General features: G+C 44.2%; 1 protein-coding gene across 1 annotated transcript in view; it reads right to left on the reverse strand.

Annotated features, from left to right (window-relative positions):
* Window positions 1-262: 262 nt before the first annotated feature.
* Window positions 263-14,257, reverse strand: part of MPV17L (MPV17 mitochondrial inner membrane protein like) — a 32,712-nt gene continuing 18,717 nt past the window's right edge. The window contains exon 4 of the mRNA XM_023246550.2: window positions 263-999. Within this exon, the coding sequence (XP_023102318.2) occupies window positions 745-999 (255 nt within the window). The 3' untranslated portion in view covers window positions 263-744. The remainder of the gene's footprint in view (window positions 1,000-14,257) is intronic.

Raw genomic sequence — 14,257 nt, forward strand, 5'->3', positions numbered from 1 at the left:
ACATTGTGTTGGATGACCTTTTGAGTTCTCACCTTTTTGGGCATTCACCCAATGAAGTCTCCGAAACAAAACATTGACTTATTTTTTTTTTTCAACGTTTTTATTTATTTTTGGGACAGAGAGAGACAGAGCATGAACGGGGGAGGGGCAGAAAGAGAGGGAGACACAGAATCGGAAACAGGCTCCAGGCTCTGAGCCATCAGCCCAGAGCCCGACGCGGGGCTCGAACTCACGGACCGCGAGATCGTGACCTGGCTGAAGTCGGACGCTTAACCGACTGTGCCACCCAGGCGCCCCACAAAACATTGACTTATTAAATGACAGTGGGCAGAGAGGCTGGAACCCTCACACGTTGCCAGTGGAAGTGGACAATGACACAGCCACTTTGAGAGGCAGCCTGGCAGTTTCTCAAAAGGGTAAACACAGTTACTGTAGGACCCAGCAATTCCTATCCTGGCGATGCATCCATGAGAAATGAAAAAATATGACCCCAGGAAAATGTGTGCACAAATGTTCACAGCAGCAGCCTCCATGAGAGCCAGAAAGGTGGAAACAACGTAAATGTCCATCAACAGACGAATGGGTGAACAAAATGTGGCGATATTCTCAGAGTGAAATAGCATTTAGTAATTTTGGAAGTACCGATAGATGCCACAACATGGATAAATCTCAAAAGATGCCAGTCCTCATAGACCACATGTGTGTTGTATGATTCCATTCGTATGCCATGCCTGGGCTGTAGATCTATACAGAAAGCACATCCATAGAAAGTCTGTAGAGAAAGGAAGCAGGTAGTGGTTGCCTCGGGCTGGGGGTGAAGGGAGGTGGGGTTCCAAAGCACAACCATACACTTTCATCATGCAGGGCTGGGGTTACCATAGACCGTCTCCCATCCAAACTGGTTGTGTTGTTGGGTTTGTTCTGTTTGAAAAGCTCGTGATCGATGTCTGAGGAGGGCATAGCATTCGTAAAGCAGATCTGGTCGTGTTTGTTTGGCGTCTACAGTAAATACAGATGGGGCACAATAGAGTGAATTGTCAGTAGAACCCCTCCTGGCTTAGGGAGAAGTGACTATGGAATTAAGAATGTAAGTATGAGTCTGGGCTTTAAGGTTTCATCTCTGTAACGATGAAGGAACGTATCATTGGTTCCAACACACACCATCACACAACAGACACTACCACCATTCCAGTGTGCACGTACATCCAGGTTTATAGTCCTAGCTGCACCCCTTGCTGGGTCATGACCTCAGCCAAGTCACTTCTCTCCATGTTGCTGACATAGCTCCAAGATCCCGGATGGTCTATTTATTGCCATATCCAATAGCACCATTTCTGTCATCATCCTACTCAGTCTCTTAAAAAAAAAAAAAAAATGCAACCTTGTGAGCCAGACCCTACTCTCAACTCCCACTCCACCTGGCTTCCAAGATTGCTCTCTCCTGGTCCTCCCGGTTCCAGCCCCCGCTGTTCCGTCTCCCTCACGAGCTCCTTCTCCATTGCTCACCCCCTTCGGTAATGGTTCCCCAGTGCTTAGCCTCTGCCATCTCTTCTCTTCACATTCTTCACCCCTTCCTAGGTAAAACTATCCTTTTTTTTTGTGGCCTCACCATCAGTGGCTTCCAAGCTCCATCTCCGGCCCCTGTTCCTCCAGTGTGCTCCCTCTACCCCACCTCTTGGAAATTCCCAGAAGTTTTGGAGAAATTGATAAGAGGGAAATGGATTTGAAGAGAAAATAGAGTTAAAGAGAGTTTCAGAAGGCACACTGTGTCTGTTCTTCAAGGAGGCTTAGGAGAGAGAAAAGAAGCTGTGGAAATATGTGCCCAACCCCTCACACCTGAAATCCTGCATCTGTTAGAGAGCAGGGACTGTTGCTTCTGCATGAAATGCTCGAGGAGATGGGATCAACTGTTTTGGCCCACACTGGGACGTGATACTCTTATGGAAGGCACCAAGTCTAGTGCCTGGGTAGGGTACGGAGGGAGTCAGAAAAATCCCAGGGTGTGTGGGGACTTTCCCTGTGCTATGGTGCTTTTTGTTTTTTTAAAGCTGACATTCATTGAGCGGTGACTACATACTGGGCACTTTACAAGACCTACCCATCTTCACGCTATATTCTGAATATCCTGAGACGGGGGCTTTTCGTTCAGAGAGGCCCTCACTAATAAGTAAGTAAACCACTTACTAACAAGTGCAGGACCTGTACACAGTCTCAGCCAGCCAGTCTCGGAGGCCAAACACTTACCCACAGTTCATACCACCTCTCAAAGCTTTCCTTCCTTCTCAAGGAATCACCATGGCAATGGCGGGAAAAGGGGTGTATAACCTCAGTCTGAACATGTTCACAATCAGACTCCTTAGATCTCTCTCCCAAACCTGCTCGACCTGAATTAGAAATCTCACATGCTTCCTCAGTACCTTATTCTTAAATATTCCACAGTCTCCCCCACACATAGTCAGTCACCAAATCCTACTGATGCTACCTTAGGAATCTCTCCCAAATCCAACAGTGCCCCCCCCCCCATTCCCACTGCCTTGCTTTAGGTCAGTTCTGCATCATCTTTGACTTAGACTATTGCAAAAATCATCTTCTCTGTTTTCCCCCCACTAGAGACCATTCTCCACACTGCTTCTAAAATTATCTTGAAACAGGGGCGCCTGGGTGGCACAGTCGGTTAAGCGTCCGACTTCAGCTAGGTCACGATCTCGCGGTCCGTGAGTTCGAGCCCCGCGTCAGGCTCTGGGCTGATGGCTCGGAGCCTGGAGCCTGTTTCCGATCTGTGTCTCCCTCTCTCTCTGCCCCTCCCCCGTTCATGCTCTGTCTCTCTCTGTCCCAAATAAATAAATAAATAAATAAATAAATAAATAAATAAATGTTAAAATTATCTTGAAACATACACACATCCAATGCCACTCATGTGGTTAAAAACCTCCATTGGATTCCCGCTGCCTGTAGAATAATTTACATAACCAGTCTTCCTTGGTTTTAAGGAAATCAGGTTATCCCCAGCTTCTTGAGATTATCAAGAAAACTGTGAGGAAAATCTCGCAGTTAAAACTTGGTAGACATCTTTTATTTCCTTAGGATGAATTCCTAACAGTATAACTGCTGAGTCAGAGGATATGTGTATTGTGAAAAGCATCTGATGCCTTGTATTAAACCATCCTCCAGAAATGTCATGCCAAGTTATATTCACCAGAAGCCTGTACTGCAACTTACTACAATTCACATGTTTACAGGAGTATATCCGTGGAGTATAAATGTGCTCTGTGCACTTTCAAATAATCAGAGCTGGAGTATCAAATGGCACAGAGTAGATACTCAGTACACGTTTGTTGAATGAATGAGTGAACAGAGTAAATGGAAGAAAAGTCCACTAAATGCTCCCTGATTTGTATATAGCTTTCATAAGCATATCATAACCCAACTGCTCTGGGCTGTGTCTTCATTCGCCTGACTGTTTCACGTGGAATCGTTCAGAAGCATCCCTTTGTACACGGGGCTGATATTTTTGGATGCTCCACCATCCTGCTCCATCCAAGGAGCGAAATCCTTGCGTCCTATCCACACGAACTATGTAGGTACGGGCTCAATTCTACTGTCTTCAAATTTCCATCATCACCTAGGTGGGTTAGTACTCTTTGCAAAAGAGTTGACATAAACGAGGTAGCAAACTTAGTAGAGGTGCTGAAAGTTGACAGATCTATGTTCCCAGATGCATATATACAACTCTGTTGGACAGCTCCACTAGAATAAATGTCCCAGAAGCACTCAAAGCCCTTCTCTTCAAAACCAGCCACAGCTGATGACATTTTTGTTCCAGCCAGTCGTGCAAGCCAGAAAAATGTGTATTTTGACCTACAAATCTTGCTGATATTAGCCTGAATGCATCTATATTAATTAAGCTATAGTTTATCCCTTCCTCTCTGTTTCTACTATCATTGAACTAATTTGGGCTCCAGTGATCTCTTCCCTGGATGCGATAGACATTTAGCATTTACCCTTTTAACAAATGTTTGTTAGCACACATTCTATGCCAAAGAATGCCCTAGATTCCAGGGTTCAGCCATGAAGAAGTGTTGTTCAGTAGTTGGCAGAAACTGTGGGCTGATGCAGGTGGCCAATGCATAATATATCACCTTCTTGGAGATTCATGATGAATATTAGCATCTTAGAAGCTCTGAGAACTGTTGAGTTTTGTGTAACCCTGTGTTTCCCACACTTCTCTGAACAAAGAACCCTCTTGTCAGATAAGAGCTATGAAGTTCTTAAAACCAGATCTCAAAAAGCACATACTGGGAAATCCTCATGAGAAGGAACATAAAGGTTTCAACCAAGAGCTTATTATATTTATTTCCCTGGGGATGCCCTAGTTTGCTAGGTTCTGTCTATAAACAAGCTGCTTTTGCGAATATGTGGTTTCCCTGTTTTATGAAACAAATACGTATGTAACTGGCCATCTGCAAAGAGTGCTGTGGTAGAGGTAAGCAACAAATGCCAAGAAGCACTGGTTTAGATGAAGAAGGTGACACATGAGGCTTCCAGGAGGAGGTGACATTTGAGTTAAGTTTTGAGGTGTGAATAGGAGTTCATCAGGTGAAGAGTGAAAGATTTCCAGGCAGCTGGAGCAGCAAGTGTAAAGACACAGATGTGTGGGTCTAATGAGTTTGGGGAGGTGCAAACAAAAGTGGCCACTCTTGGTGCACCCGGGTGGCTCAGTCGGTCAAGCATCCAACTTCGGCTCAGGTCATGATCTCATGGTTCATGAGTTTGAGCCCCATGTTGGGCTCTGTACTGACAGCTGGGAGCCTGGAGCCTGCTTCGGATTCTGTGTCTCCTTCTCTCTCTGCCCATCCGCTGCTCACGCTCTGTCTCTTTCTCTCTGTCTCTCAAAAAATAAAAAATAAACATTAAACATTAAAAAAATTTTTTTTAGGTAGCTCCTATTTTGAGAGCTTGCTGTATGCCAGGCTCTGAGCTCTGGGTTCTGTGCACACTACAAGCCTATGAGATAGCTTTTCTTATCCACCCACACGCATGCCTTTTTTCCCCTTCTTTTTTTTTAAAGTTTATTTATTTAGAGAGAGACAGAGACAGCATGAGTGGGGGAGGGGCCAAGAGAGAGGGAGAAGAGAGAGAATCCCAAGCAGGCTCTGCACCGTCAGCACAGAGCTCGACACGGGGCTCAAACTCACCAAACTGTGAGATCATGACCTGAGCCGAAACCAAGAGTCGGACACTTAGCCCATTGAGCCACCCAGGCACCTCTCCCCTCCTTTTTAACAGATGAAGACACAGCCTCGGTGAGATTAAGTGAGGTTCCCAAAGTCACATAGGTGGTGCCAGATATTGAACCCAAGTCTTTGTGCCCCTAAGGCCCATGTGCTCAACCACTGAGCTATCCTGCAACTGAGCTGCTGTATGCGTACAAGTCCAGGGCCAGCACGGGCAGAAAAGAGCCACATTTGCTTCCCAGGTCAAAGGAACTTGGAGATTATCCAGAAGGCCACAAGGAACCATTGAAGGAACGATTGATTTTTAGCAGGGAAGAGACATAGTCAGTACTTCTGAAATATCCTATGATGTTACAGGGGAGAATGGGTTGGAGGAGCGGAAGTGACATAAAATCAGAGGCAGGGGCATCAGTTGGGAAGCTCTAGTGGTAAGATACAAAAGTGCTTCTCAAAGTTTAATGTGCTCAAGTGGACATTCTGATCCAGATGGTCTTGGATGAGGTTCTGAGGTGTGAGATGTTGCCACGTGATGTTGAGCAGCAAGGCTCTACGTGAGAAATGTCGGGGGCTTGAAATGAACAATGGTACTGAGATCCAGTGGAGGGGATGGACCCAAGTGACGTGAAAGGGACAGGACTTGTTGACCAAGTTAGCACGGGGTGGCCACTGTCAGCTGACATAGCTCTTATGAATGGCAAAGAAGCAATGTTTGAATTAATCTAGGCGGCTCTACTTGAAAGTGACAGCTTTCCTCTCAGTTCCCTGTATTGTTGTCAAGGACCCATGGAAATATTGGGACCCTTGGGTTAGGATTCTCTGGCAATGTATATTTTTCAGAAGCATAAGATAAAATAGAAAACATTTATTCGGCGTATGTCATGAGCTAGTCACTCCATGCATGCATCTGAACACGTTATACCTCCTTCTGGACTATCTCCATGCCTACCTCACACACACACACACACACACACACACACACACACGCGCGCGCGCACACACACACACGCGCGCGCACACACATGCGCGCGCACACACGTACACAGGAGTTGATCATTCCTTCCTTTGTGTCGCTACTGTACTTTTCACCTACCTTTTACACTACATTAAAACTGCAGGAAGTACAGTCCTAGAAAAGGTGAGGATTTGGGAGTCATCAGAACTTTGGTTCAAGTCACAGTTCTGGCGTGTATTGGCTTAGTGATGAAGACAAATACTCTCGTTCTCTCAGCTCTGAAAATGGGCGCGAGATTTACTATGAGATCATGTGTGATGCTCTCCTTCAAGTCACAGGAAACCTAATTCACAGTGCTTTCAAAAACAAAAAACAAAAAACGTCAGATTTACCAGCTATGGTAACAGAGAAGACCAGAGATAAGGTAGGCTCTTGGCATGGGTTGGTCCAGAAATTGTGAAATCATCAGAGTTCCTCTGCGATTCTGGCAGTAATATTTGCCTCTTTCTTTGCCCTCCCCTCGTGCTAATAAAAACGTGTTATAGGCCTCAAATGGGTATTAACACTCCAACCAGAAAATGAGAGCATGCCTTTGTCTTGGGTTTCCCAGCAGGTTAGGAGGTTCACTCTAATTGGCCCTTGGTGGGTCACATGGCCATTTCTGAACCAATCACTAGTCAGGGGCAGGAAATGTACAGATCAGCTTAGCTGTGGGCCTGTGCTCCATTGCCTGATCCAGGAATGGACTGACTTACTACCCCTGAGCGTTCCCAGTAGAAACTGGGCGCTGTAGGGGAGGAGGGTGGGAGATGAATGCTAGCAACTATTCAGCACGCCATGCCCATTAGCACATTATGTAAAGGGCGTAGCACAGAGCCTTGGCTGCAGTCCGTGGGCACGCATTAAGCTGTAGCTCTAACTGGCTTACAGGTCTGTCTGCTGAGAGCGGGATCCTTTCTTCTTTTACCCCAGCCAGTCCCTCGGTTTTCCTATACTGGCTGGGCCATAGCTGAAATATTTGTTGAATTCATGTGAATGATTGGAGCGGGAACTACAAAGTGATAAAGTTATAGAAACTATTTCACCCAGAAGAAAAGAGGATTGCCTGACTTCAGGGAACCTGAAAACATAAGCTCTTGCTGGTTCATGGCATTAGTAAAATAAACAAGCTGGATACACCTGAATTATAGACTGGGATTAAAAACAGGATATATTCCGGTCTGTATTTTAGTGGTCTGCTCTAATTTTTTGTCAATTCAGAAAAGAAATGCTAAGTAAAGGATCATGGGATGCTTTGCCTGTCGTGAGAGTAGAAAGGGAAAAGATTAGTCTTTTTCTTTTCCCCACTTAACATCTATTCCAGAAGCATCCTTTGTGCACACAATATGTAATCCCCTACTACACCAGAAAATACATTTCAAGAGAAAGGCTCATCGATCACTTCGTGGATCTTAAGAATCAATCTCTGTCTATTAAAAAATATACTAACATTGATCGGTCCTATTACGTTCCAGGTACCGTCCTTCAAATTTGAACACAGTTAATCTCATTTAATCCCGAGTAGTTTGAGGCTGTGAAAGGTTGAGTTGCTTCCCAACGATCACACAAGCAGTAAATAAAGAAGGAGGTACTGAGAGTCACTTGCTTCATCATCCCTGTTCTTATTATTAGAAAAGATTTCCTTGTATAAACCTCAGGGACTTTACAAAGGAAATATTGGATTACCGTAATGTGACTCATCAGTCCGATTTAATATTACCTATTCATTATAATGTAATGATGCTTGCATAACAGGAAATGTTGTTGTATTTCCCCCTCCGGCTCTGTAGCAGCCATACATAGACCACAGAACCATACGCATGGGCTAATTATATGACCTACATACGCAATCAATATTAAGAAAATTTTCAACTGCTCATATTTATGTGGTTGAAAATATATGGTCTAATTTTGGTCAGCAGTAGCATCTAGGTAATGCTGACTCAGAAGGAAAACATGTGTTGTTGCCATGAGAAATGGAATAGAAAATCTGAATCATACTGTACCACATCAAATGTTACCACTATTAATATACCATGCGCTCAATAGTGAGCAAGATGGAATTAGACCATCTCTGACCAAGAGGTTCCTCATTACACCAGCAGACAGATGCAAGAAATACTGTCACAGCCCTGTGTCACTTCATCGTATTTTGTTCTTTACCAACTAAGCCAATAAGCAATTGGTATTCTGGCCAATGTCACCAGCATAACATATCATCAAAAACAGGGATCGCAAACTCGTGGCTACAGGGCCAGGTAGGTAATGGAAATAAATACTTCGGGCAGACTGTAAGAGTACAAGGTATGAAGTTGATGGTGAACTTTCTAATGGAAGCGAATACTATCTCACACAATGCTTAATGGAAGACCACAGCAACCATGAGGCCAAATCTTCCCATTTTTCAAGAGATCCCAGAAACTCATCTTTTTTGATAATGTTTATTTATTCTGGAGAGAGTGGGAGACAGAGCACAAGCGGAGGAAGGTCAGAGAGAGGGAGGCACAGAATCTGAAGCAGGCTCCGGCTCCGAGCTGTCAGCACAGAGCCCAGTGTGGGGCTCAAACTCACAAACCGTGAGTTCATGACCTGAGCTGAAGTCAGACGCTTAACTGACTGAGCCACCCAGGCACCCAAAAAAACTCATATTTTTAAAATATTTTTTCATGTTTGTTTATTTTTGGGAGTGAGAGACAGAGCATGAGTGGGGGAGGGGCAGGGAGAGAGGGAGACACAGAATCTGAAACAGGCTCCAGGCTCTGAGCTGTCAGCACAGAGCCCGATGTGGGGCTTGAACCCGTGAACTGCAAGATCATGACCTGACCCGAAGTCAGATGCTTAACCAACTGAGCCACCCAGGCGCCCCTAAACTCATATTTTTAATATAAAATTTCCCAAGACTTCAAACCTTGTGGGTGCCATAAAAAGTCACTCTCACCCGCAAGCATCTATTAAAAGACTTCTGGTACACCTCTCATCTCTTCTTCTTTTGTCTGGAAGGCTAAACTTGCTTAACTTCCAGTTTTCCTTTTGAGATCAGAGTCTCTGGTACATGCTATGTCTGTTTATTTGAGACATCAGAAAACTTTAAATCAATTTTTAAATAAACTATTGCTGCTTGTGGTTTTAATTCACTCATTCAGCCAAAAATATCCATTGAGTACCCATTGTATGCCAGGTGTTCTTCTGAGAACTTGACATACATCAGTGGGCAAAATAGACAAAGAACCCTGCCCACCTGGAGACTGAGGGAGGAGAATGGGAGAGACATACAATAAGCAATAAATGTAAAAAATAAGCATATAGGATAATAAAAGATGTTATGTGCCATAGAAAAATAATGTAGATCAGAGTAAGGAGTATTGGGAGAGTACGGGGGAAAGGGGACTGGTGACCATTTTTTAATTTATTTTGATTTATTTTAAATAAATAAATGTTATTTATTAAATACATTTACTTATTATTTATTTATTTTGGTTTATTTTGAGAGAGAGAGGGAGCGAGAGTATGCATGGGGGAGGGGCAGACCGAGAGGGAGAGAAAGAATCCCAAGTTGGCGACCATTTTAAGTAGGGCGGTAGGGGTAGACGACCTTAATGGGAAGATGCCTCAGAGCAAAGAATTGGAGAATTTGAGAGAATTGGCCATGTTATCTAAGGGAAGAGCCCGTGCAAACACCCTGTGGTATCCAGCCTCCAAGATGGCCCCCAATGATCCCTGCCTCTGGGTATTCGTACCCTGAAGGGCTGGATTTGGAAGAGTCTAGAATAGAGTGTGGCAGAAGGGTGTCTTGAAAACGAAGTCATAAAAAGCATGCGTGGGCATTCTCCCAAGTGCCTTTCCTTTGGACCTGGCACTCTGCCGGGAGCTGCCCTATGGAGGGGTTCACGTGGTGAGGACCTGAGGCCTCCAACCCCCAGTCATGTGAGCGAGTTGGGAAGCACATCCTCCAGCCCCAGTCAGTCTTGTCCGCAGACCGCAGCCTCAGCTGACGTATCAGCTCATGAGAGACCCTGAGCCAGAACCGCCCAGCTAAGCCCGTCCCAGATTTCTGACCCACAGAAACTCCGTGAAGGAATCGGTGTTTGTTGTTTTAATTACGTCTGGGGGCAATTCGCTCCACAGCAACAAGGGTAGCAAACGTGCCACCTTCACTACAGACGATAGAATTATGTGTGCTGAGCTGCAGATGACCAGGAAACCTGCTACTGTTTTTTAAGACATTTACATTGCTTCGTTTTAAGCTTCTGAAATTTTTTTCTATTTTTAAGCCATGCCTTTTTGTGCGTACACATATATGTATGTGTATATATTTGAAGGGCACGCACATTTCAAGCTTCAAACATTCGTCTAAGCCCTTAGAAAGGTCAGAGTGCTGTCAGCACTGTGCTCACAGTGCCCACAAGACAAAATATCCTGGAACTAGCTTCTTTGTACCCGGATAGGTAAGCCATTATTGTGTACAACTTCTCGACTTCGTACACTTGACATTTGGGGCCAGACGATGCTCTGTCGTGGGGGCTGTCTGTGCACAGCAGGGTATCAAGCGGCATCATGGCCTCTCCTGCTAGCGGCCAGGTTGTGACGACCAGAACTGTCTCCAAATATTACCAAATAACCCCTGGGTTTAGGGTTGCCAGATAAAACACAGAACTTCCGGTTAAACATGCATGTCCGGGGCGCCTGGGTGGCTCACTTGGTTAAGCATCTGGCTCTTGGTTTCAGCTCAGGTCACGATCTCACAGTTGTGGGTTCATATCCTGCATCGGGCTCTCTTGCTGTCTGCGCACAGCCCATTTCACATCCTCTGTCCCCCCCCCCCCCGTTCCTCCCCTGCTCACATGCTGTCGCTCTCTCTCTTTCTCTCAATAATAAATAAACATTAGAAAACATAATAAAATAAAATAAACATACATGTCAGATTAACAGCAAATCATTTTCATTCATATGCCCCACATTTGGGGCATATTTAGACTAAAAACTTATTCGTTGTTATCTGAAATTCACATTTAGCTGGGTGTCCTTTATTTTTATTTGCTAAATCTGCCAACCCTCCCTCAAGGGCAAAATCATCCCCAGTTGAGGACCATCGTCCTTGATCTTAATTCCCACCCTCCAACGCTCTTCTTGCTTCTCCACTGACTTGAGGTTTAATGGCATATAAGTTATATAATAACTAGCAAAATCAAAGAAACCCACTTTCTTAAATTTCAGGAACTTTCTATGCACAAATGCAATTAATGCCAATGTCAGTACCCACTGACACAGAAATCCACCAACAAGTATTTCTTGAACCCCTTCGGGCAAGGCACTGGGCTGGAGGGATACAGAGCAAATCTCAAACATCATCCTTAACTTCAATGAGTTTCGGTTTTGTTGGGAGAAAAAGTAATATACATGAATGAGATGGGCTCACAATACATAATAATATACAATTGTGCAGTTGTGTGGTACAGACTATAAATGTTCCGAGAGCCAAGAGGGGAGAACTTGAGGCACAGCCAAAACAGGCAGAGATGGCTTTATGGCAAAGTGTTTGGGGTCGGACTTTGAGCACCAATCTTATTAAATACTTTTTTTTTAAGTTTATTTATTGAGAGAGACAGAGAGAGAATGAGTGGGAGAGGGGCAGAGAGAGAGAGACACACACACACTGAGGATCTGAAGTGGACCCTGTGCTGACAGCAGGAACCCAATGCAAGGCTCGAACTCACGTACCGCAATATCATGACCTGAGCCAAAGTCTGACCCTTAAGTGACTGAGCCACCTAATCGCCCCTTGAGCACCAATTTCAAAACAAACAGTAGCTGCTCAGTTCAATAAATATCTGTTGAATAAATGGATAAATGAATGAATGAGCAGTAGGTACTATCGCAAATTTTTTCTAGTCCCCCACCTCCCTGTATTGCATCCATGGCTCTTCCGTAGCTCCAGCAGCTCAGGGGAAGGAAGATACAGTGAAAAGGTACAGGTAACCCAGATGTCAGTCAACCATTAGCTTCTGGACTTCAAAATGGGCTTTGGAAACTCATCATGGAAGGATGGCTTGTAAATACCTCTTACAGTCCAGTAATTTACCTCTCAGAATCAAGAGTCAAGTCCCAGAGGGCTCAGGGTATACAATTCCAGCAATGATTAATAGATTTTGTTGAAAATATGCAGAGACTCCAATTTCCTTGCCCTGGGAGGCAGACAGATAGAGGGAGGTGAAATAGAAGTGGGGGAGACAGAGCAGAGAGTTCCCTGGGGCTGGAAATAGAGAAACCCCATCTGGGGAGGACTTGAGTCAGCACTGAAATGCTCCGGCTCGCTGGAGTGAGCACCGGACCCCACCAGCAAGGAGGAGCTAGGTCAGTGTTCAGAGAGAGCCCAGATCACTGCCTAAGACAGCACCAGTCCGGGTCCACGCTCGGGAGCCACAGGGCAGAACTGCCCTGCACACTCACCTTCCAGCAGGACAGACCCATCTGTGGCTCAGTCGTGGCCCAGCCCACTAAGTCACCCTGTGTGCATAAGCCCCATTTTCTTTTAACAACCTTGGGGGAAATAGAGTCTTTAGAACTGATACTGACTAGAGCCAGCACAGGAATGAATATTAACCTAGCCAGAAAAGAAAGAAAGAAAGAAAGAAAGAAAGAAAGAAAGAAAGAAAGAAAGAAAGAAAGAGGACTTATGTGTAGAATTTGAATTAAAAAAGACAAAGACACGATCTCCTAAGAGGGGACACCCCAGCAAATGTCAGATGCTCTGACAGGACCATAAAGAAACCAGTCCACAGCAATAGGTAGCAATAGTGGAGAGGAATAAAGAAAGGTCGATTTTCCCCTTTAACATTTGTGAGAATTGTTCATCATTCTTTCTACACATTCACAGTTAAAAATCGCCTCCTCGAGCCTTCACCTTACAAGCGACCATTTTTTAAAAAATGTTTATTTATTCTTTGAAAGAGAGAGAACAAGAGGGAGATGGGCAGAGAGAGAGGGAGTCAGAAAACACCAGCAGGCTCTGCTCTGTCAGCCAAGAGTCCGACGCGGGGCTCAAACCCACGAACTGTGAAATCATGGCCTGAGTCGAAATGAAAAATCAGATGCTCAACCAACTGAGCCACCCAGGCGCCCTTCAAAAGCGACCATTTTATACACTTTTTTTCACCCTCGTGAAAAGTTTTTCATTGCTTCAGGTAAAAGCATAATTGCTCCAAACGGTTGAGAAATGACTCAAGATGTATATATTGCTTTTTATAATTTCTCCCAGAGGCTAAAACAAACCGCTTGCGATCATTAACTCGATTCAAAATTTTCACACATCACCTGCGGGAAATCCTCTAACGCTATTCTCACAAATTCATTATTGGCCCAAAGCCTGGAAATCGTGGTTCATTTTCATATTATTTATCATTATGGAATAAAAACAGTCTGCAAAAATGTGACAGATTATAATTTCTCCCTGGTGGGTTTATATCTTACTATTCAGTATATTAATGTAATACTTCTGGTTTCTTTATTAAGACCTCTAAATATTATTCACGTGTTTTCTCTTGCATTCAACCCAAGCATAAACTGATTTTTTTTCCTCCTACCTTCCTTTAGTAGCAAATAAATAAATAAATAAATAAATAAATAAATAAATAAATAAAACTGGCCAAAACATACAAGAATCTGTACTGACACAGGTTTTGTGTGTGTGTGTGTGTGTGTGTGTGTGTGTGTGTGTGTGTGTGTGTTTCCTGTAAGAACATTCTCCTGATCTTCACTTTGGAAGCCTGCTATGAAAGAAATCCAGTGAACAGGAAATATTTTCACTTTGGGTTAGTAGTTTTTGTTTCAATTTTCCAGTTTATAATTCTTACACAGAAGACATTCAGATAAAATGATACATGAAAATTCCACAAACCTGAACTCTACGCGTAATTTCACTCCATTTGATCAATCCCCATTCAAATTCGAGAACTAAAAGGCAAGCGTTGTGTACGAGGAAAGGAATCCTGTCCCCCATCCTCCCAAGTTAACTTCCTGATGGCTACTTGCTATT

Source organism: Felis catus, chromosome E3, assembly GCF_018350175.1.
Source record: "Felis catus isolate Fca126 chromosome E3, F.catus_Fca126_mat1.0, whole genome shotgun sequence".
In the NCBI taxonomy this organism is placed as follows: domain Eukaryota; kingdom Metazoa; phylum Chordata; class Mammalia; order Carnivora; family Felidae; genus Felis; species Felis catus.